The sequence below is a fragment of the Podarcis erhardii genome (assembly GCF_964252035.2).
Source record: "Podarcis erhardii genome assembly, chromosome: 14".
NCBI classification, from domain to species: Eukaryota; Metazoa; Chordata; class Lepidosauria; order Squamata; family Lacertidae; genus Podarcis; species Podarcis erhardii.
Window position 1 is genome coordinate 32,511,400 of NC_138503.1, and position 25,999 is coordinate 32,537,398.

At 44.5% G+C, this 25,999-nt stretch overlaps 1 protein-coding gene and 1 long non-coding RNA gene across 5 annotated transcripts in view; both read right to left on the reverse strand.

Moving 5' to 3' along the window:
- LOC309329509 overlaps positions 1 to 25,999 on the reverse strand; it is a 219,638-nt gene that overhangs the window by 90,612 nt on the left and 103,027 nt on the right. The window lies entirely within an intron of this gene.
- Positions 1 to 25,999, reverse strand: part of LMF1 (lipase maturation factor 1) — a 162,030-nt gene that overhangs the window by 86,788 nt on the left and 49,243 nt on the right. For all 4 annotated transcript variants that reach the window (XR_014151173.1, XM_081840256.1, XM_081840257.1 and 1 more), the window contains one exon: positions 14,068 to 14,133. Coding sequence is in view for 3 of the 4 variants with exons in the window: in XM_081840256.1 (XP_081696382.1) it covers positions 14,068 to 14,133 (66 nt within the window). In the remaining variant the exon portion in view is untranslated. The remainder of the gene's footprint in view (positions 1 to 14,067; positions 14,134 to 25,999) is intronic.

Consider the following 25,999-nt stretch of genomic DNA (forward strand, 5'->3'; position numbering starts at 1 on the left):
TTGGTTCGCCAGAAGCAGCTTTGTTATGCTGGCCACATGACCCGGAAGCTGTACGCCTGCTCCCTTGGCCAATAAAGCGAGATGAATGCCGCAACCCCAGAGTCGGTCACGACTGAACCTAATGGTCAGGGGTCCCTTTACCTTTACCTTACTCAATGATTTAAGAAATAAACAAATGTTGTGCCCCTGCTGTTTGAGCGAGGGCATTGTAACACATCCCTGAAATCCAGGGGTTGTTTTTTTTTAACATTGTTATTTAGTTTGATAAAACTGTTGAGTTGGAAGGGACCTTGAGTATCATCTAGTCCAAGCTCCTGCAATGCAGGAAGATGCAGCTGCCCCTTACAGGGATTGAACCTGCAACCTTGGTGTTACTAGCACCAGCCAGGCTCACTAAGTTTTATTACCTTTTGGTGTTAAGCTTCTGTAGCACCCTGTCCCTGATGAACTGGGTGCCCAAATCCAGAGCATAGGTCGCTATCAAAATCATTGGGGTGGGGGGGCATGGGGTTAGCAATGGGAATTAAATTAGCAAAATACGCATCCATCAAAACACTGGGGAGAACGGCTAAAGGATCTAAAAGTATGACTTGCACACACTGCTGAGCCAGAGGAAACAACAGAAAAGGTGATTTAAAAAATAACTGGTTTTCCTGAAAGTGGTTGGTTGGACCTGTCATGCTAAAAATCGGGTGAAGTCATACCAAAGTCATGTTTTACTCTGCTATCTTAGTTCAAGATGGCACCTGGTATCCAAACACTGACACAGACTGCCACCCCATCTTGGGAACCCTTGTGTTGAGTTTGGTGACAATATCTCAAGAGGTGGCTGACAAAAAAAAATGGTGAAGTTACTCCAAAGTCACATTTTGGTCTACCATCTTGATTAAAAATGGTGCCTGGTATCCAAACGTTGATGAAGACTGCTGTTCCCACCTTGGGAACCCTCAAGCCAAGTATGCCAATGATATATCGAGATACGACATCTCAAGATATCTTCCCACTTGCTTGGATGGAGGACAGATTGGGGTCCATGTGTAGAAACTGGCCTACTGCACAAAGGTTGAATTTGCAATCATTGCCCCATCTACTTTTCCCTCTAGCCTGGTCTACCATTGGCATGTGGCCCTCAGAAGGCTGCCCAGAATGAAATGTGGCCTTCGTGAGGCTGAAAAGGTTTTGCTGCCCCTGTTCTAAAGCGCCATGGAAATAATTGGTAAGGAGTCACTTGTATGATTAAGGGGCCATTTGGAGAGGCAGACAGGGCAAGGGAGACGCTCTTTCCTCTTGAGGACTTGCGAAGTTCCGAAGCTGGAGAAGCGGAGGAAGAGGAGAGTGTGAGAAAGCCAGAGAGGAGAGGCAGGACACCCACTCACCCCACCCTCTCCTCTCCATGCTGCCCTTAGGTAAGTCATGTGCAGTTCCTGCCCAAACCGCCTCTGGCTCTTGCAGACAAAAGGAACCTTCTTTAGCAGCAGAGAGAAAGCTACGCATTACCCTCACCATGACAAATTCATTTGGCCGCCTCAATTATAGGATAAGATCTTGTGACACTCACTAATTTGGAGCCGCGTCTTTTCCATCTGTCCCATAACAGATACGAGGATGGGCATTTTTTAATTACAGTGCAACAGAAAAAGAAAAGAAAAGTGGGGTGACTGTAGACAAGGACCTTCCAAAAGGGCATCCAGGATGTGCCCATAGAGGAGCAGAATAAGTGTGGAGGCTGTTTTCCAAAGAAATAGGAAAATCTTCAAACCAAAACAATGTCTTCCTTCATGCAGTGGATGTAACAAAGTTGTTTTAAATTTTTTCTTTTGAATGTTTATACTCCAGCTTTTCATTGTTGCTGCTGGCTGCCTCAGACATTACGTACAAAAATCAGTACAGAAACTCTATTTTTGCAGCATGCATAAGCCATTGGATGTGCTACCTAGTCTAACACGACAAAAGCGACTTGCAGCCCTGAAAGATGTTACACCAAGTCAGCTTACAAAGGGGAGAACAGAGGCAGCGGGAAATGAAAGCAGGCAAGCAGCTCTAAACTGGGCTGTGCATATTGCACAGTTCAGACACTCAAACTCTTGGACCGTGTTCACAATTTAGGTTAGAGCAAGCAGCAGTTTGGACGTGGGGTCGTACTTGAGACAACATAAACTACAGTGTGTGTATGTGAAATGTTATACACAAAAGGGAGAGCTTTCTGTGAAGGTCCACATCCACAGCTGCAGGACAGTGGTTGGGAACTTCCGGCCCATGGACCAAATATGACCTTCCAGGCCTCTCCATTTGGCCCACAGGGCTCAACTGCCCTACATCTGATGCTATACATACGCTCCCCTCCACCGTGTGCCTCTCTTATAGTTCCACACCTCTGCTAAAAAGCTGCCCTTGCCAACCTGGGGCCCTCCAGATGTTTTGGACTACAACTCCCATCATCCTTGACCATCCGTCAATGGACTGATCAAAGCTGTGATCCAAAATATTTATCTGAAGGGCACCAGCTTGCCAAAGGTTGCTCTGGAGACTAGTTTTCTGCACATCCAAGATAGGCCAGTATCTCAAGAGAGTGGCCACACTTGATGCGATTGGAGAGGTGGGCCAAATTCCCTCTCCCACCTTGTGATCTCAGTCCCTGACCCACAAAAGCATATTAAAGAGCACAGAAAAAAGTCCTTTGTTCTGCCATAAATGGGGAGAGTGTAACTTATCTAAGTCCAAAGGGGGAGAAATGCCTTTGGTATACAGCGTAAACTGAACTGAAAGCACCAGCGGAATAATAAAGACATTCCGGGACAGTCTCCTAACATTTCCCCTGGGCACATCGGCCTTTTAATAGGCAACATATAAGATTTCCGAAGGTGGGGATGAACCGTCTTCGAAAGAGAAGCAAAGGCAGCAACATCTTAACTAGTAAATTAAACCCATACTGCACACTCTCCCATGTCGGGGGAGAGAACCCGATAAAAGGGCCCGTATTACAACAATGCCCCAAGAAAAGGGTCTCTCGGGGAACCTTGAGTCTGAAAAGCTTCAAAAACCTGGCACGAGCTTTCGGGAAGATTCGCTTGAGGTAAATTGCATAATAGGAAACTAAGCCTGCGTCTCTGAGAGACGCAGAAACCTAATGAGGAAATACTGCCGGAGAAATATGCCAGTAAGCTGAGCCCGTAACACAAACACAAGTGGGCAAGGGCTTTCGTTCTTTACAGCAGCTTCTGTCGTGGTCAGACTCCACCGTTGAGTATTAATCTCTCAGAAAACATATACAGGGAAACTAGAAAGAGAATTATCCCATCACCTTATAGCAAGCACAGAACTTTCTGTTATCTCTCATGTCAAATGTCAACCCTGTGTGTCTTTCTTTGCTAGTTGACAAGGATAAACAATTGCGACCAAATATATTTTGATCACATTTACCAGTAAAATGGAAGTTCTGAAGAAGTCACATTGCTAAGCTGATGGGTGGCAAATGTGGTACTCTCCATACATTTTGAGACTCCAGCATGGCTAGTACATAGGGACGATGAGAGTTTTAGTCCAACAGCATCTAGAGAACACCATGTTGCCTGCGTCCAACTTAGCTTCCTAGATGTACCTGTTTAAAAGTCTTCTAAAGTAATTGGCGAGGAGGGTCTCCCATTAGCATCATACAGTACTGACTACTCCATACTTGGCACAGGAAATGGAACACAACAACATTACTAAAAAGAGTATTTACAAAAACATTGTAATTTGGTTGAATGTTAAGAAGGATGCTAGATTATAAAAAATTGGCCACCACTAAATTAGATTTTGAACTTGATGATAAGTGAGATTAAAGAAAACATAAATTTTATGGAGAATTGCTAGATTATACTTAAATGAGTGGATATAAGATCGTAAACAAGTTGATAATTTGCTTGGAAAAACCTTTTAACGATGTAAATGGGAGCGAGAGACGTGAGGGAGTCCAAAGAAGTGATGAAACTACGTTGTGATATAAGTAAGATTGTTTATTATTGGTGCATTTGTATTCAAAAACTCTAATAAATATTTATTAAAAAACAACAACAACAACATTACTAAAAAGAGGGTCCAGGGGTGAGCCAAAAACAGGGAGCAGAATTAGGGTAAGCGCCATAATGAGAGGAGCCAAGACTAATTTTTACTCTCAGCCACCTGCTTGACTAGTAAGCTTGGAAGGGGGACCAAACTCACATTTTTCATTGCCAGGCATGCTGACAGTCCACAGGGAAACAAAAGATAAATACAGTACGCACCATCTAATATGCTGTAAACCGCTTTGAGATTTTTCTTTAAAATAAAAAGCGATATAGAAATGAAATAAATAATAATAATAATAATAATAATAATAATAATAATAATAATATGCCCACCATATAAATACTCACCATCTTACAAATTTCATGCCCTTGATATATCTGAATGTACTTGCTTGGCTTATTCAGACATTTGTACAACATTTACAGTATCAAGTCGTATGTGTAAATTAAGATGGATGTACTGGTGCTTACTGGATTGTTCGTGTGAGCTGACAGGGATTTCCCCACCTGTCTTTTTCTCCTTTCTTTCCTCTTGCTTTTCCTTCCTTTAATAAAGAAATGCGGATAAGCATTTTCGCACTGCCTTCCCTTCCCTTCTATAAGGCATCTGTGCCATTTACCCCAACCACGTCTCTTTTTCTTCTTCACGCCTATCAACCAACACACCTTGCACCAAAAGGCAAAGGCTGTCATGCTTAATAGGCTTGGGAGAGCAAAAAATGAATGTAGCAAATAAAAAAGAGACTCCATACAGATTCACACTATTTGGTGAGCATCTTGCTAGAGCAGTGTCTCCCACTGCTGAATCAAAACCAGAGGCACTCTTATACCTGAAAAGGTCAACAAGAACTGTTTGCCCTTGCTACAGTCATGAGCGCTTGTCTTGACTACAAGGAAGCAAGCCCAGTGCAATGACTCATGCAGAGATGCAATGGGCAGCCTCTTCTTGTGGAGCATTTTACTTTGAGCTCACAAGAGCCTTTCATTCTTTAAATGGCTTTATTTTGTTTCAGCATGCTAACAGCTTTCTTGTGGCAAACCAGTGTGCGCTGGCACAGAGTTTAAATATTGCTCCATGTATGTGACTGTGTGTTTTATTATAAATCGACAGTCATTTCCTAATTCTGTATCAGGCTTTGCAGAGCAAGCTGCAACTCCAGAACAGCCAATTCTCAGAGTGGAGCACAAATCAGCTTTCGCTAACCACCGATACAAAATTCTCAAACCTATAAATTAAATTAATAAAAGGACAAAGACTCCTTTTGTGCATTTCCAAAGCCTGGAGGATTTTACAAATAATAAGACGGGAAAGTGATTTATACTCCTAGATTAAAAGCTGGGTTGGCACGCACAGCTCTTTAAAAAGAGCACAAAACTTTCATTAACTCATTCGGGAGCAATGTTTTAAAGTCACAGCTTTTGCTGTTCCTCACGAAAAAGACCTATGCAAAGAGCAGGTTAGCTGCAATCCAAAAAGGCTGGGGTGGGGAAAATAAATATTGTATGGGTCCCATCAATGTGAGAAAAATATGTGAAACAAAGTTAAACTATATGTATTTGGCACGTTTAGCCAGGAAATCAAATAATGCACTGAAACGTCAATAAAAAACAGAAGACGTTTCATTACTGGTTACAGCCATCTTTTTTCAAAAGGGCAAAAAAAACCAAACCCACCCTGCTTTCAAGAAAAGAACTTTAAAGTTTAAACATTAGTTAGTTTTTTAATCTTTTTCACCCAGAATCAAACAGCTTTTCTGCCACCCACAGCTCCTGTCTCATACTCCAGCCCATCAATATGTTAAAAGTAGATTTTGCCACCTACCATCTTCTTGATGGACATGCCAATCACAACACCTGCCAGTCCTTCCTTTGCCCCCTTACCAGTTTCAAGCCCCCGTACTCGTTCTCCCCCCCCAGTATCATTAATTAACAAACAGCAACATATATTTCTCTGTTCCCCCTTTATCCCAACTATGTTTGCCAACTGCACCGTTTTTCATCATTTAGCAAACTTGAGAAATCTCCGTAAGGTACGGAATATTCAAAGCACACACAGTGAGAGCTTCAATTTATTAATTTATTTTTAAAGGCTACAGAAGGAGAAATGCCATACACCTGGTACATTTGAAACAGACTCGCCTAAGAGAGACAGTGGTGCACAGTGGTCGGACTAGGACCTAGGAGACCAGGGTTCAAATTCCCACTTGACCATGAAGCTCACTGGATGACCTTGGGCCACTCACTGCTCTCAGCCTAGCCTACCTCACCGGGTTGTTGTGGGGATTAAAGGAGGATGAGGAGAACCCTGCATGATACCTTGAGCTCCTTGGAGAAAAGTGAGGTATAAATGCAACAGTAAATAAATAAATAAATAAATGGGGCTATCAGCCTAACGGCAAGGAAGGAAAGAATTTCTCCAGGTAAATCCTTCTGCCAATCAAACCGTCATAGCATCTCCCAAAGAATCTTGAGATCTGTTATTCGGTGAGGACACCAAAAAATTCAATACTAGAGCTCCCCAGCCTTCCAGATGTGTTGGAATGCAAGTGGGACTGAACAGTCAGAAAGGGGAGGGAACCTCTTTCTAGGTGTGAAATTGACATGTGAAATAGACTTAGCTGCCCCAACCCTAGTAACAAGTGAGCAATCCCCAACCCTCTTTAACAATCAAATGATACTTCCCTTAAATAAATTTCTTGAACTTCTCAGATACTATTGGTTTTCAGCTGATGTGCTGAAAGCACCATGGTTACTTTTTTAAAAAAGAAAGAGAGAGAAAAGAGAAAAGGAAAGAGAGGAAGAGACAGGACAGGACAGATATAAAGGTAAAGGGACCCCTGACCATTAGGTCCAGTCGTGGCCGACTCTGGGGTTGCGGCGCTCATCTCGCGTTATTGGCCAAGGGAGCCGACGTACAGCTTCCGGGTCATGTGGCCAGCATGACTAAGCCGCTTCTGGCGAACCAGAGCAGCGCACGGAAACGCCGTTTACCTACCGCTTAGGAGCAGTACCTATTTATCTACTTGCACTTTGTGCTTTCGAACTGCTAGGTTGGCAGGAGCAGGGACTGAGCAACGGGAGCTCACCCCGTTGCAGGGATTCAAACCCCCGACCTTCTGATCAGCAAGTCCTAGGCTCTGTGGTTTAACCCACAGCGCCACCCATGTCCCTACAGGACAGATATAGTAAATAATTAAAATGGATCCTTATAATGCAGACAGGGGTAAAAGCAGGGGGCTGGAGCTGAGCAGGTTGGAAACTGCTGTCCATCCCAGCCAAGTTTTCCATCAACAAGCCAAATCTTGTGGACCTTTAAGAATGTTGTGAAATGGAGACCTGGCCTCAAAAACAGAGGCGGGTCCCTGCAATTCCACACCTGTTAGTCCATGGGCTAAAAGCCTCTTACAGGGTCGCCGTGGATTAGACGTCTGTAACAGGCTGCCAGGATTAACCTGATTAAGAGCTGCGATTGGGGCAAGAGAGATCGTGTGTGTTTGGAAGGGGACGGGAAACGTTTCCAAGCGAGAGTGGGGTGGGGTTTGGGTGGTCCTGCAAGAGAGAATGCACGAGCAATGGCAAGATGAAATCCAATCGCCATACAGGAAGCCTTCGCAAGGCTCAAGACAAATCCTTAAGAAAATAGAAAAGAATCCGGGAACGAGAATCGGGTTACCGCTGAAACTACAACTGGCATATTACCAATGCATGTATGCTTCATGATTGACAGACGTTCCTCTGGATGTCAAGTGCTGGGGGTGCTATCTTCGTGTACTTCAAACCTCCTGGGATTTGCAGAGTGAGTGCATGCCCCCAGGGATTGTTCCATCTTGCTTATAATTTTTTCTTTTCTTTTTTTGCAGAAAAGAAAGCTAAATCAACTGGAAAAGGCAGGTCTGCATTAGGGGGTGCTGCTTGAAGCACTGAGCTCTAAAGCTTTAAATTGCCAATTTTAGGAGCACGTGAGTTGCTCAGGTAAATCACATAGGAAGCTGGTTTATACTGAGTCAGACCCATTGCTCCAGCTAGTTCACTAGCAGCAAGGACTATCCAGGATCTCAGATATCAATCTTCTCCCAGTTCCATCCGGAGATTTTGGGGACTGAACTTTCTACTTGAAAAGCAAGTGCTCTACCGCTGTGCTACAGCTTTTGCCCTGTCACTAGCTCTGTGGTGTTCCAAAGCATGCCTTTGCGTGTGCACAGGTACTTTAAGGATGGGGTAGTGGAAAGGTTGTGCATCTCACAGTATCATGGCCACATAAGTCAAGCAAGGTGTGTGCTTCAGTGCCCCTGCCCAGGTCTACCATTAGGAAGACAGGAAGACAGGAAGTCCGGCCATAGGTCCATTTGGCCCAGTGCTGTTGACATAGACTGGCAATAGCTCCCCAGATTTCAGACAGAAGGGAGATGGACCTTCTGCATGCAAAAGCTTTCCCCATTCACTCCTCTGTCACTTCCATATCATTTAGGGAGTATAGCTCAGTGATAGAGCACCTGCTCTGCATGCAGAATTGCCCAGGTTCAATTCTCCAACTTCCTCCTCCTTAGTCTCACCATGGCCCTTGTAGAACAGGAAGGAAGAGGAGGACAGGGGCAAAACTAGAATGAATTGGCTCTGCCTCTCATTGGCTCTGACCCTGCCTACTGTTTGGGCCCCATGCCTTCTGCCCTATCAGTTCCAATGGGCACCAGGCACCATTAAAGGCAGCTGAAAAAGTGTGTGAAACAGCAGAAGTACAAATGCCTTCCAGACTGTTGTTCGTTCGCTTGTTGTTTTGTACTACTGTTGTTATTGCTGCTAATAGTATTATCAACATTTTGAGTTACGAATCACTTTTCATATAAATTGCAAGACAATCCAAAAGTTCAACCTGTGCAGAAGTATCGAACATATTTTGATTTTGTTCCTCTGGATACAACTGAAGAGGATGGCCTTACATTGCGTGGAGATTCATTTTTCATGCACGGAAACCCATGCACCAATATATGAGCGAACATGTGCATGTTTGGGCACGAAAAAGCAACATGTTACATTTGTGAAAGCAGGAAACAGGATTCTCAAATTTTCAAACCTCCACATGCACAGAATATCTGTGCACAAACTCACAATCAACCCATCTGAATCTTTTTTAAATATCTGGTTCGCGTTTATTTCCCTGGGGGAACCTCTATTATATTTCAGTTCCAGCTAGAGAAGATAAATGGCGATCCCTTTCTGGTTTGGCAGGGCTAAAGAGTAAAGATGCAATACTTTAGAACCAGCCTACCATTCCCACCCCTAAACTGTCTTCTTTGCAGTAGCCTGGCTTAAGAGCTGGATCCTGCATTATCACCAGACCATCACATTCTTCAACTCTGAAATCAATTCTGTCTCCCTCTAGCTCTGCATTTATTTATTTATTTCCTATCCTAATGCAACCCCCGACTATTCAAATTGTCAGCTACCGCATTTCTATTTTTGCTATCCTTGCCTCTCATTTTCTTAGCAAGAATGAAAAGCAGAAGAGAAAGGAAGGGGGTGGAAGGGAAGCAGCAGAATTTTTTAATCTCCTTTGTTTCATTACAGTTGGATTCACAAGTGCTTCTCGAAAGCCCTCAAACCTGGGCTCCGCACATCTGTTTGTCAATTGGGCCTGCTAATTCCAGGCATGCCATGAAAGAACAGCTAACAAGCCAACGATACGTGACGCTTGCAGCTCTCGTTGAAACACAAAACCCTCTTCTCCAGCCTATTGCTGTCAATTTTGATGGACAGGATTCCCACCACAATTCAGAATGTGCTTTCCTACAACAAGCTAATTTGGACATGATGAAACTTAGACTACCATTAGCTCTTTTTAAAGCTCCAGGAATCTGAGCAGGTCTATCACTATCAGACAGGCACCTTCACTGCCTTCTAAAACATTGTTTGTGTAGGCAACCCTACCCAGGCATGAAAATTCATTATGTATATCTGACAATTAAAAACTGTGGATTATATCTATAGATCATTTCATGACATTGCTTGTTTTAAAATGTTTTAAACTTGAGTTTGATCTTATCTGGATTCAGCTTCTGCTTACTGGTTCTCACTCAGTCCATTATTACCAAAATCAGAATTCGACGCAGTACTTCCACTGCCACACCTGCAGATGTACAGGTGAAACAGAACTGTGTGTCATCAGCATACTGACAGCACCTAGCAGTTTCATATAGGTGTCAAACAACATCCAGGAGCTCCAGAAGGGGCTGTTGAAATAGGACTTAAATCACCATGAAGCAGTGCTACTCTGTTCAGACAGGGAAATAACACAGTTTGATGATATCGAAAGCCACTTCCTTAGGTATTTCCTTTCCTTTCCAAACTCTTTCAAAACACAGTGGTTTCAATTTCTCATAAATTATTTGCTCCCACTTGTCTTCTCTCATATTTTTTTTTTTTAAATTAGCTTCTGAAAATACTTACAACATAGAATCTGCATATACCTCCCCTCTCCCAGAAATATTTCACTGCCAGGAGGAGTGCAGAGAGAAGAAACACCAAGGTGCATCTACAGCAACACAACCGGATGCCTTCACCTTCCCCAGCTGCAACAAAACATGTCTCTCTATATCGGTCTAAAAACAGCCACAGCAGGCGTTGCAACCTTCCAACAGTTTGACTTTATCCCCCAAAGTGCACTCCTCTGTTGTTTCCTGAGACAAACAAATGCCACACACACACACAACAAATTATACAGTAAAATATTTACCAGGTTTGCATATGAATTTATACAGCGGTACCTCGGGTTAAGTACTTAATTCGTTCCGGAGGTCTGTCCTTAACCTGAAACTGTTCTTAACCTGAAGCACCACTTTAGCTAAGGGGGCCTCCTGCTGCCGCTGCGCCGCCGGAGCACAATTTCTGTTCTCATCCTGAAGCAAAGTTCTTAACCTGAAGCACTATTTCTGGGTTAGCAGAGTCTGTAACCTGAAGCGTATGTAACCTGAGGTACCACTGTATTTGGTTATATCAATTAAGTATCTTCTACTCTCTGTCTTAACAGACTGTCTCGCAGTGAGCCATGGGTAGCTTGTGACAAACGTACAACATTGTCCTTCAAATGTGTACCATACATTTTCAAAATTGCCTTAGATGCTTCCTAAGTTTTTTCCGTAAGAGCCATGCTCCATAGTCAATCCTGCCATGCTTCTAGCTATTTTCCAATATTGTTCTACAAGATTTCTAGCTGCAGACATAACAGAAGGAGAAAAGAATCTTAAGGAAGAACAGTTTGGCTTAAAAGGGGTTTTATTGGGGACTCTCTGAATTAACTTTGAATACCATTCCAATCCAAACAATGAATTTGCTTTGCTTGATGTCTACTGACAACTCTAACAGATGCTCTAGCTGTGACCACTGGTTCCTAAATCTTGGAATGATTCTTCCCTGGCCATCTACATAAGTGGCCTCCAATGTTTTGAGGCCAATCTTGAACCCAACAGACATTTCAAGGACCTTTTTCTTTTCTTTTTAAAATTATGCATCGGCAACATGGTTGGCCTGCTGTTATAACCCATCTTAGCTCAGGCTGCAACCCAGTTCTAGGCCCCGATCCAGAAACTGAGACCAAAGACCTACATTGCTATAGATCAAGTATGGGGAATCTTTCGCTCCTCCGGGGGCTGCTGAACTACAACTCTCATCATTCCTGGTTGTTATGGCCATGTTTGCTGGAGGGCTGAGGGGAGTTGTAGTTCAGCAACATCTGAAGGGCCAAAGACACCCCACACCTGATCTATACTGAAACAGCTTTGCTGCTCTTTGTATCTGGGAGACATCACTAATTCCTCTGAAGGAGCCTGCTCTGCCATAGCCCGTTCTTAAGAGACATATTGACTCTCCTCACATCAGCATTTTGCCCAGTCTTCTTGAAGGCCTCATTTGGAATATATCACTTCAAAAAGCAAGAACAAACAACAGCAACAACCCTTCCGCTTATTTTAGTTTTGGCTGTTCTGCTCAGCTGGTTGTGTCCCAAAACACATCCCAACAAATTGGAGGTGGGGTGAGGGTTAAGCTGCAGATTTCTTCTTTTAAAAATCAATTTATTACCCTGATTATCTTCGACTGACTCTGTATTTCCAGAGAATAGGAAAGCATCTGCAAAGCGTTAACAGTATAAATACATGGCTCTGGAAATTTATTATTATTTTTAAAATAATTCATTAAAAAAACCAAGAACCCATAGTGTATCTTTAGAGAATCTGGCCATCTTGAAGAATTGTCAATGGTATGCCAAAGCCACATTTGGGGAACTCTCAGTTGTTACAGGGAAATTTCCTGGACTGACCCTGTGATGTGGGATTTCTGGAAAAGTCTGAATTTCAAAAATTTCCGCCGCAAATTAGGGCAATCTGCACGGGGTAATTTTCAGTCTCCATCAGAAATTTATCTGATGCCCTAGACTCTAGGGCCTAGAGAGTGATCTCATCTGGCATGTTGATCTTACTTGCATTTTAACAAACAAAGCTAAAAACTTTTGAAACTGCCAAGTTTGTCCAATTTTCAAACTGGCATCCCTTAATTGTTACTAATAAAATCATGAAATAGAATTTTTTCCACTGAAGAATAAGGTAAAGGGACCCCGACCATTAGGTCCAGTCATGACCGACTCTGGGGTTGCAGCGCTCATCTCGCTCTATGGGCTGAGGGAGCCGGCGTTTGTCTGCAGTCAGCTTCCAGGTCATGTGGCCAGCATGGCTAAGCCGCTTCTGGCGAACCAGAGCAGCGCACGGAAACGCCGTTTACCTTCCCGCCGGAGCGGTTCCTATTTATCTACTTGCACTTTGATGTGCTTTCAAACTGCTAGGTTGGCAGGAGCAGGGACTGAGCAACGGGAGCTCACCCCATCACAGGGATTCACCGCCGACCTTCTGATCAGCAAGTCCTAGGCTCCGTGGTTTAACCCACAGTGCCACCTGCGTCCTGGAAAAATGTTCCACCTTTTCTGCTCCACAATAATCCATTTCTACCCAGGGGTCTGGAAGGAAAATAAAGTGCACAATCTTGCAACACCAGAAACAGCACACACCCTCCATGCTTGATCATTCTTGACTCCCCCTATCTACCCGCTCCAATTCATGTTTGCAAGACCAAGCATTAAAAAAATTGGAAGAAGCAATGAGAGGCCATGCCTACCTCTGCAAAAGGTACAGTGGCAGCCTTGCCGCAAGAGAAGGTGAGGCACCTCAGGCAGGAGACTTTGGGCAAGATTACATAACAAGAGCCCCATGGAATCAGGAGAAAGGGTCCCCATCTAGATCACAGTGGTCAACCAGATGCCCCAATGGGAAGCCCATTAACACAAGCTCCCTCTCCCCACTTGTGATGTCCAGCAGAGACATACTGCCTCCAACAGTGGAGGGAGTGCACAGCTATCATGGAAACACATGCCATGTCTGCTCAGAATGAATGTGCTGGAGACAAAAGCTGGGTTGGCCAATGTTTACTCAACAGGTCCAAGAGGTCCCCAAGTACAACCAAGAGCCTATTCTATCGTCTGATCTCACCTATATATGAGCAGCTTTCGTGATCCCTTCCGTCCAATGGTAGATCGAGTTACAGCACCCTACCACTTCCTTGCATCCTTAATTCCACCCCACAACTGCCCATAATGACATGAGGTGACTGGCAGCTGTCAAAGTTCAAAGAGGCTTTTTGTTGCTGCCAACCAGCTAATTGGCTGTTTCAGCGACCTCCATTGAAGGTGTGCCATTAGTGCCATACAGCTGATTGTGCATGGAAGAGTCAAAGGGGCTTCCTTCAATCGCTGGTGAACTGAATGGTGGTTACAGGTAACCTCTCCTATTTGCAGGAAGTGGTTTGGATTGAAACAACAACAAAAAACGCTCTGTAGCAAGTGAACTCATATTGCTTGCTGCAAATGGAGCATTCTCTCTCTACAGACACGTATCTTCCAATATGTCATTGGAAGGGAAGATGCAAAGGCTGAAACAACAGATAACTACAGGAAATCCACAAGACATGTTTGGCAGCTTACCTCGTAATGGTAGTCCATGCAGGTCAGATCTCTCCAGCAACGATCCCCTCGGATTTTGATCAAACCCTGTCAAAGAAAAGGGGGGTGGGGCAGAAAAGGGAGGTTCTTTTTAGCATCACAATTCAGATGAGAATTGAAAAGCCGTATTTATTAAAAGGTGTTAAAAGGTATTTCCAAAATCTGGATCCTTCCTTTCAATGGACTTCCAACATTTGGTAATGAAAATACAACTAAAAACCAGGAAGGTTGGGGGTTAATTAAACACCCACAACACATGCAAAGGCTATGAACACTGAGTGCTCCTACAGTTCCTGAGCACACAAGTTTTCCCAAAAATATTTTGGTTCAAAAGCAAGGCAAATGGTGCATATGGCATTTTTCACAATATATCAATAACAATCAGCTAGTGGTGATGCCCTGTTTGCACACATCGTTTTGTGTGCATTGCCTCCTAATATAATTTTTATATAACACCACTATGCCCTGTGCTCTGCACATTTCTTTGGCTGGAGTACTGATTCGCAAAAATCAAAGTTGTGTGTATTTCAAATGAGAGCCGAGTTTCAGCACACATATTGTTTTGGAAAGTGTGAATTAGGTAGGTTTGCATTTTTTAAAAAAAGCTTTACGAAGTAGGTAAGTAGGTTAAGAACTTATGTTATGCTATTTCACAGGGGCTATGGAGTTTATTGGCGGAATGATATTGTGTATAATGTAATATTGCTGCTTAGTATGTATTCATTATGTACAGTCGTACCTCAGATGTCGAACAGAATCCATTCCAGAAGTCCGTTCGACTTCCAAAATGTTCAGAAAGCAAGGCATGGCTTCTGATTGGCTGCACAAAGCTCCTGCAGCCAATTGGAAGCCGCAGAACCCACACCGGACATTCGGGTTACAAAGAACGTTCGCAAACTGGAACACTCACTTCTGGGTTTGCAGCGTTCGGGAGCCAAAACATTCGACTTGCAAGGTGTTCAACTTCCAAAGGTTTGACTGTACAGTGGTGCTACTGGTTGCAAACGGGATCTGTTCCAGAGTCCGGCCGGATTCCGAGGTTTCTGCAACCCAAGGATCACTGTTCTGCGCATGCATGTGGCGGTAGACCACTTCTGTGCATGTGTCGAAACATGGTCAAACACTTTCGGGTTTATTGCTTTTGTAGCATGAAGTTTATGTAACCAGAGGGTTACGTAAGCCGAGGTGCTACTGTATTATGTATTTTTTTATTACAATGTATTGCTTTTTATTATGAATTTCATCTATATAACTGATTTTCTTTTCATTGCAATTCCTGAATTACAGAGGCTTGCACTAGATGGCCCTTGGGTTCTTTCCAACTCTACCATTCTATGATTCTATGGTATTGTATAGCTATTACGTCTCAATATATTTCAGTATGTTCAGTGCTGGGTATAAACCACCTTGTGTTCTTCTGACAAAGTGCAGCATAGACGTTAATAGACAGATATGTGATATACAGAAAGATATGTGATATAAGGATGCTGAAAGGCCTCTCCCTGTTCTGGGTCTGAGAGCGCTGGAACTGCAGCACCCCAGATTAGAGAGATCACATCGTGTTTTTAGAACAATTGGAGAGGGAAAGAAGGCAAAGAGAGGTGTGCAGGAGAGCAGTCCTGCTTCTCCCTCAGGTTACAAAAAGGTCAGCAGGTAAAAGAAAAAACTTTGCAGCACTACAATGGAAGAGGGAGAGGTCCACCAATTTAAAGGTTGGCAGTAATCTCAGGATTGAATTTCGCAGCCTCAAAGCCAGGACTGAAGACAAAGGAGGGGGCGGGAGGGGAGAAGCCAGCCGTGCCAAGCAAGAAAGATGCCCGTCCAAAGAACAAACCTGGAAGCAGGAAAGGTGTATTTGGAAGCCTCAAGGTATGTGGGACTAGAGCACCCACCTTTGATGTGTGCTTCTGCAGGACATCCTGATTAAGATTTCACAATAATATCTCAACCAGAGGCGGCTTCGCTGGTCAAAAGGATGTTCCGGACACCTGTGGCTCTGCTTTCTGGTGGTACATTTAATGACTACCTTCTCCCCCCCCCCACCCAGTAAGGTGGTCCATTGTCTTATGTAATTAAATAAAAGATGGGAAGGGAGACGGACATCAGGCTTGGGAAGAGCAATGAGACTGTTGGAAGATCTGTGTCGGGAAAGCAAGTGAGAGGAAATGTGAGGGTGCTATCCAGAGAAACTGAAGCAACATGAAGAAGAAGAAGAAGACGACGACGACGACGACTTTGGATTTGATATCCAGCTTTATCACTACCCTAAGGAGTCTCAAAGCAGCTAACATTTTCCTTTCCTTTCCTCCCCCACAACAAACACTCTGTGAGGTGAGTGGGGCTGAGAGACTTCAGAGAAGTGTGACTAGCCCAGGGTCACCCAGCAGCTGCATGTGGAGGAGCGGAGACGCGAACCCGGTTCACCAGATTACGGGTCTACCGCTCTTAACCACTACACCACATGAGAGATAAAAGTACAGAATTGATGGCTCGATGAGTCTCTTCAATATCAAACAGGGACAAAGATACAGTATAAGGAGCAGGAAGAGCAGTTAAATTCCTAGATGGTGGAATATCATTTTTAAAGACTCAGCCCTATGTCACTGCATAAATATACTTTCAGACAAATTCTCAAGATCTACAGATATTAATATTTTAGTGAAATATGTACTAGTCCTTTGGAACCTAGCAGAGGGACCATCTAACCAGCTTCCATGGTGGCTAAACGTCTAATGCTTCCTAAGAAGAGCCTGTTGGATCAGACCAGAGGCCCACATCATCCAGCATCCTGTTCTCACAGTGGCCTGTGGGAAACCAGCAAGCACAGTCCGAGTACAAGAGTGCTCTGCCCTCCTGCAGTTTCCAGAACAGTATTCTTTGGGGGAAGCCATGACTGTTGAAAGTTGTACCATGCTACCCACCCACCCCCCCCCCCCCATGGACAGCAGTCAGCCATGTTGGGAGCTGTAGTCCAACAACATCTGGAGGGCAACAGCCCCTCCCAACCCTGATGTACAGGGAGGTAACAAAAGAAACAGGGAACATGGTGTCCAACCTGTAGGATATTTGGTTCCCCCTCAACAGAAAACATTTAAAATACTACAAAGGGAAAAGGAGCCATTCCTGAGAGCCAGTGTGGTGTAATGGTTAGAATGCTAGACTAGGATATGGGAGGCCAGGGTTGGAATCCCCGTGCAGCCATATAGCTCAGTGGGTGAACCTGGGCCAGCCTAACCTACCCTGCACGGTTGTTGTGAGGATAAAACAGGGAGTGAAGAACCATGCACACCACTTTGAGCTCCTTGGAGGAAAAGGTGGGAAATAAAGGTAATGAAAGAAAGAAAGAAAGAAAGCTTAGAGAGAATGGGAGGCTCGTTGGGCCTGCTGCTGTTGTTGTTTTTATGTGAAGCCACAGAAGCTATAAAGTTACAGGTTGGGTTTCGCGTCAACTGCTTGACATTTCAATAGCCTGTTTGGACTGCAGCCACCTAATCGACTGCAGGGCCACACCCTTCCCTCTCCCAACCACCGACTTCTCACTTAAGCCGAAGAACCTTATGCAAAAGCCGGCTAGGAACAATGCAGCCCTTTGCTGTGAACCAGGGAGCTGTTTTGCCTGGGATTCAAATAGGCCAGGTAGGCAAACGGGCTTTGCAAATCAGACTGCTCGCCAGCCGGCGGACAGTTAGGCCGCACCCAGCCCAGGCTGACAAACTGCTTCACAGGGGAAAAGACAGCTCACTTCTGAAAACTTGTTGAATAACATCATTTGGGTGTCCACAGCACACTGCACATGCAAAATCCTCCATAATTCCATAAGGTAGATTGTTTAAAGTATTTTTTAAAAATAATAATAATAACTGATGCACCGTTCTAAGCGGTGCACGGTAAGGATATATTTAAAAACCACAGAAAATCATTTTGGCGAAGTTCGTAGCTTAGTGGCAGAGAAGCCACTTTCTATGCAGAGTCACAGAAATGAAATATGGGTTTTGTCTGTGCTGTGCACAAAACGCTATAGAAATAAATATCACACAGTTGTGAGAAGGAAGGGAAGGGGAGAAAACAGGCAAAGCTGACAGGGAGTATTCTACCCAACAGCTCAGTAAGAAATGAACCAACTCCTTCCTTCCAGTGTTCTGGCCAATGAGTGTAAAGAAGGGATGGGGAACCACAAGCCCAAGGACCAAATCTACACCCCCTTGTCACTGAGGCTGTCTGGGCCTCCAAAACAGAGGCTGGCAAACACTGAAACAAAGGCTTCCCAAACCAAAGCAAATGCCTACCACCCTTATTGTTTACTGGAGCAGTTACAGGGCTTCACTTATGCTCTTTCCACAATTCTGACAATTGCCCTGTGAGGCAGGTCAATTGCAGACGAAGGGCTCAGAGTGTGTAGCTTGAATAAGGCCACCCACCGAGGCAACAGCAGAGGTCACAGCTGGTTTTGAGCACAGCCTCTTTTCCACTGTCCTTCTCCAGAGAGCAGCAAAAGACTGTTAACTCTGGAAGGGGAAAGTGTTTGAGGAGCTAAAGGGCATACTACTTCATACAAGGACAGGAGAAGAACCTGCTGGATCAGGCCAGTGGCCCATCTCGTCCAGCATCCTGTTCACTCCAACCAGCTTTGGGAAACCCGTAAGCTGGATGTGAGCGCAACACCATTCTGCCCACCTGCAATGACTAGCAACTTGTATTCATTGACTTGTTGTTGTTGTTTAGTCGTTTAGTCATGTCCGACTCTTCGTGAACCCATGGACCAGAGCATGCCAGGCACTCCTGTCTTCCACTGCCTCCCGCAGTTTGGTCAAACTTATGCTGGGAACTTCAAGAACACTGTCCAACCATCTCGTCCTCTGTCGTCCCCTTCTCCTTGAGCCCTCAATCTTTCCCAACATCAGGGTCTTTTCCAGGGAGTCTTCTCTTCTCACGAGGTGGCCAAAGTATTGGAGCCTCAGCTTCAGGATCTGTCCTTCCAGTGAGCACTCAGGGCTGATTTCCTTCAGAATGGATAGGTTTGATCTTCTTGCAGTCCATGGGACTCTCAAGAGTCTCCTCCAGCACCATAATTCAAAAGCATCAATTCTTCAGCGATCATCTCTCTTTGTGGTCCAGCTCTCACTTCCATACATCATTACCGGGAAAACCATGGCTTTAACTATACGGACCTTTGTTGGCAAGGTGATATCTCTGCTGTTTCATTGACTTAATACCGCTAATAGTGGAGGCAGGACATAACCATTGTGGCTAGCAGCTCTTCATAGACTTCTCCTCCCTGAATTTGCCTAATCCTCTTTTGAAGCTATTCAAGTTGGTGGCCACTACTGCCTCTTGTGGGAGTGAGTTCCATAGATTAACTCCTATGACATGGGAAGAAACACTTTCTTTCACCCATCCTGAACTCTCCCAACAATCCACAGACCAATCCTCCACATTTCGCCATGGACCAAACAAATCTTTTTTCAAATCAGCTCTCTGTTTATCCCAAATATGTTAGAAAACTTCCAGTTCTTTGATCCCAACCCCTCAGTACAAGGAATCTGGAAACTACTGCAATAAAAAGGTGTGGTTCCTTATTAACCGTACACCGGTTCCTTATTAGTTTTTGTTTATGGAAGAACTGGCTCTGGTAACTCGGTGGTAAAAGTGTCAAGGAGCATGTTGACCTGCTGGGTCTCACTTACCGGGAAAATGCTGCATTTAAAATATATTAATCCTACCCAGTTTTGTTTTATTGTTATTTTTTATTGGCCCTTTTTGAAGTCCCTCACTATGATAAATAAAATTTTATAAACTTCTATCATGTTGCCTCTTACTCTCCTTTTCTCTAAACTAAAAAGTCCCAAAAGTTGTGACCTTTCCTCATAAGGGAGTCACTCCAGCCTCTTGATCATTTAATATATATTTTGGAGAACTGGCCACGAATGACAAGCCTGGAAACACTCAAAAAAGAAGTAGCTACTTGGGCAGGACAGAGGGCAGAACCAGCAGCTGCACTGTGATATATTTTGGTATTAGTAAAGGTAAAGGGACTCCTGACCATTAGGTCCAGTTGTGACCGACTCTGGGGTTGCGGCGCTCATCTCGCTTTATTGGCCGGGGGAGCCGGCGTACAGCTTCCGGGTGATGTGGCCAGCATGACTAAGCCGCTCTGGCGAACCAGAGCAGCGCACGGAAATGCTGTTTACCTTCCCGCCAGAGTGGTACCTATTTATCCACTTGCACTTTGACGTGCTTTCGAACTGCTAGGTTGGCAGGAGCAGGGACCGAGCAACGGGAGCTCACCCCGTCGCGGGGATTCGAACCGCCGACCTTCTGATCAGCAAGTCCTAGGCTCTGTGGTTTGACCCACAGTGCCACCCGCATCCCTATATTTTTTGGTATTTTGGTATTACTTCCTCCCAAAATAGCAGGGGATGCTCAAAAAGAAGCTCTATTCCATATCGCCCTTGTCGTGCAAACTCCACTTCTTTTCATCATATACAGCCTATCTCACCCAGGTTCGGCCCCGTTTCACAGTGATAAATCCCAAATAATTAAAACGTCATTCACGCATTAAGCCAATATGAGCCACATTCATGGTGGCGGATTTTTTATTTTTTTTTAAAAAAAAGGACAAAAAAATCTTTCAAAAGTAGGGGGAGGGGAGAGGGAGGAAGAGGGGTAAATAACTATATTCCTCTCTGCTGAATTTCTCCCTCCCCTCATTTCTCTTTATGATGCAGATGTCAGGGTGATGTCCCCACCCCCCTCTTCTTCTGCAGAATGTCAAAAAAGAACAAAGCCATCTTTGATCCTTTTTCAGGCCAAAATTTATTCCACATAAGTTGGAGCTGGGTGGCTGGGTGGGCTAAGAAAGACGCACACAAACCCCACTGGAACAGCTCGAGATGACAATGAAAGGGAGACTGATGGCCTTAAGCTACATTTCCAAAATTCAATTGATGCAAGCTTGGGAAACACTGGTTGTGCAGGGAGGATTTGACGTGAAAAATTGTAAGAATTCAGAGTCAACCTGATTATAACAATTCTGAGTCAACCTGAAGAATGTTTTTTTATTATTATTATTCATTTCATTTATGTACCGCTAAAATGTTTAAGGAAAAAAAAATCCTCAAAGCGGTTAACAGCACATTAAAACATCAAATAAAACAATCCAGAATAGAACGTTACTGCAGAAAGTAAAACATAAAGTATGCATTCAATGCAACAGAATGAGCAAGAAACTAAAATACTTTGAAATAAATCATCACTAAAGGAGGTCAACTGCGGAATGCACATTTAACGCAGCAAAGTGAACAACAACAAATGATCTTAAACATTTCAAAATAAAACCTTACTGAAATGAGTCAAATATAAAATGCACATTTAAAACAGCATAATTAGCAAGAGGGGGGAAATAATACCATAAATCTAGAACTTAATCTGCAGCTGTTGCTGCCAGTCTTGCCAACAGTGGTCCATGGTGGGTGGTAGCTGTGGAGGCTCAGTGACCTGAATCTGCATTAAGAGGCAGCCACATGAAATCGCTCCATTGGGCAGCTACCTGGGGAGGTGATGGTGACAGCACTACAGTGGTACCTCAGCTTAAGTACTTAATTTGTTCCAGAGGTCCGTTCTTAACTTGAAACTGTTCTTAACCTGAAGCACCACTTTAGCTAATGGGGCCTCCCGCTGCCACCGCGCCACCGGAGCACGATTTCTGTTCTCATCCTGAAGCAAAGTTCTTAACCCGAGGTGCTATTTCTGCGTTAGCAGAGTGTGTAACCTGAAACGTATATAACCCGAGGTACCACTGTATTGGGTCTCTTGCTACCTTTATTGCCATTTGATAGATTTTCAGCTCTGTGCACAACTCTCCTACCCAAGCCCCACTCAGGGAAAATGACCCTCCATGGAGACAAAGTGAGCAGATTCTTGGAAAGCTTTTTGGTGCTTGCTAAAAACCTTTGTTTATTTGTTCGTTTGTTTGAGCAAGCCTACCTAGGGATGCAGTTTTTAATACATTTTAGTACAACTGTTTTTGAAATACTGGTTTTATACTATATCATATTTAATGGGTTATACTGAATGAGGTTTTGCTCAGCATTATCAGTTGTCTTTTATTTGCTTCTCTCTCCAACTCATTCCGCCGCCACCCCACCCCCCGCCACCCCATCTTTTTTATAGACACAAAAAGGAGGAAGACTGAACGAGAGTTTGACTTTGAAGACTTGCTGTGTGAGTGAATAGGATTTCTGAAAGGTTCTTGGGGTCTTAGCTGCTATGTGCCTTTTTAAGCCATGGAGAGGCAGGGGCAGGAGGCAGAGAGATAAAAACCACAGCGTTTTCTTGCCAAAGGGCTATGACTCGGACAAATGAAGCAAGATCAGAAAAGTACAAAGGAGGCTACTAAGAAGTCAAGTATGGGATCTCCACAGAGTACGGGGCGGCTGCAGCTGGAAGGTCAGAGGTTGGAACGTTGCAGACATCACTTTCCAAAAATTCCCATGAAGCTTCGCTGCAGAAAGTCTGTCCCTTTCCCATTTCTCATGTACAGATACCGAGGAAGCATTGCAAAAAACAAAAGGAGGAAAGAAAGTGCCCTTTATGTTCCACTCCGGCCCACGTTAATGCAATAAAACCAATTGGGATAATTACCCTCCCTTTCAGAGTCCTAACGGCAAAAAGGAGGAAGACGTGGCTGTCAATTAAAGCTGCTGACTGCAGCCCATTTTGAGCTTGATTTCAAACACATAGGAATGCAATAAATCCTTGGTTTACAGCATCATATCTAATGTGATTTCAGAGCTGGAGAGCCTGCAATGTCAAAATTCAAAGCAATTTGGAGAGCAGAGGGAGGAAGAGGGCTCATCTGACTTCTCAGCTAATCAGATTTCCACCTTTTCCAGTAAGTGCTTTTGCAAAGCTGCACAAAAGAATGGAAAACCCAAAAAAGTAACAAAGGGGTAGGGGAATAATGTTATATTTGAAAGTCTAACTTTGTGGAATAGCCTTCACAGGATCTGTCCACAGGCTGCAACCATAGAGCAGTTTTCCACCAGTACCTCCAACGGTGCCTGTGAAAGTTTTCTTGAGTTCCACCCAGAATTCATGGGCATCCAATGAACCTGCATGTTGAAAGATTTGGGACAAGAAAAAGGAAGAACTGCCTCACACAGTACATAGTTAAACTGTTGAACTTGTTCCCACAGGAAGAAGCGATGGCCACCAACTTAAAGGTAAAGGGACCCCTGACCATTAGGTCCAGTTGCAGACGACTCTGGGGTTGCGGCGCTCATCTTGCTTTATTGGCCGAGGGAGCCGGCGGACAGCTTCCGGGTCATGTGGCCAGCATGACTAAGCCGCTTCTGGCGAACCAGAGCAGCGCACAGAAACGCTGTTTACCTTCCCGTTGGAGCGGTAACTATTTTTTATCTACTTGCACTTTGACGTCCTTTCGAACTGCCAGGTTGGCAGGAGCAGGGACTGAGCAACGGGAGCTTACCCTGTTGCGGGGATTCGAACCGCCAACCTTCTGATCGGCAAGCCCTAGGCTCTGTGGTTTAACCCACAGCACCACTGGCTTTAAAAGAGAACTGGACAAATTCATGAAGGATGAAAAGGCTATCAGTGGCTAACATGACACTTTCTCAACATTCTGAAGGTGGCCACAATCTTGGAGTCCCCTGCGACAGAGGCCATGGGCCTGCCTTTGGAAGAAAGGGGAGTATAAAATTAAATGAAATGAAAGATAAACAAGCAAATATAGTAAGAGTGAACTCACATTCTTAGCATAGGTCCTTCTGTACTCAAAATGACCCACAAGAGGAAAACATTGAGGTGGGGGACCAGAAGCTTTGCAGAAACACAAAAGATGGCGAGGAGATGGACTCTAAATGAAGGGAGTGGCAGTTCAATGAGGACAGGGCATTCTCAGCAGCCAGAGAATGATCAGCATGGGGGGGTGGGGGAATGGAAAACCTTCTTCTTTCCTGAAAGAAGACACAGCCAACTGACACCTAAGCAGGAGCACACAGCTCTGCAACATTCTGCTGCAGGGTCCACATGTTATAAAATCATATCATGGGCTTTTCGAAAACCGTTTTTTTGCTTGCCTTCCAAGGATGATGGAAGAGTAAGGGTGAAACACAGTTAAGAGAGTGGCAGGAAAGAGGCAGTTTCCTTCATTCCCTGCACCAAGGGCTTTTCATCCTGGCTGGAACAGACTACAGGGCTCGTTGGACCTTACTAGCCTGACCTAGCAAGACAATTCATCTCTGAGTCAGCTTCCAGTAACCTAGAGAAGAACTGGTGTGGATTTGGCCATGAGTTCAAAAGCTGCCCCATTCTTTCTGAAAGCCCTCTTGCTCCTGGGACCGTTTTAACTTTACATAACCTGCCTGCACTGCACCAAATACACACACACACACACACACACACACACACGTGTGTAGGATAAATATGAAGAATCACTGAAGATTTGTAACACCTGCAAGAAGGGAATTCTGTGCATTTATTTTAACCAAGTACGGTTGGCCTGCAGCTGCCTAAGACGTTCAGCTATGAATCTGGGAATATGTACAATTCACAGAGTGTCTCTCCCTGTCCTTAAAAGATCTGAGCTTTCGGTTATCCGGAGAGCCATAACTCTCCAGGTGTCTTCCGAGCGAGTTCTCGGTGAAACAGATGAAGCCCCAAGAGCAGCTTTTTATGTCTCACTTGTTGATATATAAGTAGCAGGCATCTGAGAGGGGGGAAGATGGAAAGGTCATTAAAGGGAGAGGGGATTTTAATCCAGGCTGGCGTGGATCAGTGATTGATGGCACCTCAGGCAGCGCCATGCCCCAAGTTATGTGTACAATCCCTTCTGGACTAGGATAACAAGGCTGACAGCCCACAGCACAGCGCAAGCTTAACGCGTGAAACCAGCATTTCCTCCCGGACCACACATGTGCACCTGTTGCAATGCTGCCTGCAGCTGAGGAGTGGGCGGCAGTTAAACACAGAGAGAGAAGGGGCTGCCGGCACTGCCACCAGCAGGGTGTGTTTCTGGTTGCATGGCACATGCACATACAACTTCAGCAGTGTGTGTGTGTGTGTGTGTGTGTGTGTGTGTGTGTGTTATTACATTTATATCCTATCTGCTTTCATCTAAGGAGCTCAAGGTGGCATACAAAGTTCTCCCCTCCTGCCAATTTAATCTTGCGAGGTAGGTTATTCCCCTCATGCAGCTAAAATTCCCAATGTTCACAAGAGAGTGACTCTTATACCACTCTGTTAAACTGGGAGGCAGTGAATGGCCCAAAATCAACCTTGAGCCTAGCCCCTTTGAGGAAACAGTGGGACAAAAATGCAATAAATACATTAAAAATAAATAAATACAGTGGTACCCTTGGGTTAAGAACTTAATTCGTTCTGGAGGCCCTTTCTTAACCTGAAACTGTTCTTAACCTGAGGTACAACTTTAGGTAATGGGACCTCCCGCTACCGCTGCACGATTTCTGTTCTCATCCTGAAGCAAAGTTCTTAACCTGAGGTACTATTTCTGGGTTAGCGGAGTCTGTAACCTGAAGCATCTGTAACCCGAGGTACCACTGTATGTGAATTCCTGGTTTCCACAACAACACTGGAAATGTGCAGGATTTACTGTTGAGAGCAACAAGTTGTTTTTGTTTTTGTTTTTTAAAGAGAATGGCAAAATGCTTCTGGTTTGATCCCTGTATGGAACAGCTGCATATTCCTGCATTGCAGGGGGCTGGACTAGATGATCCTCAGGGTCCCTTCCAACTCTACAGTTCTATGACTCTCTGATTCCATAGCACATTCCTAGTCCTGGCAGCTGGGAGACAGGCTGGAAAGTGTGGGGGCAATGACTACTGAAACCAGGTGTTGCAGTCAAGGAGGGGCTTTGGTTCCCAATGTGGGCAGTACC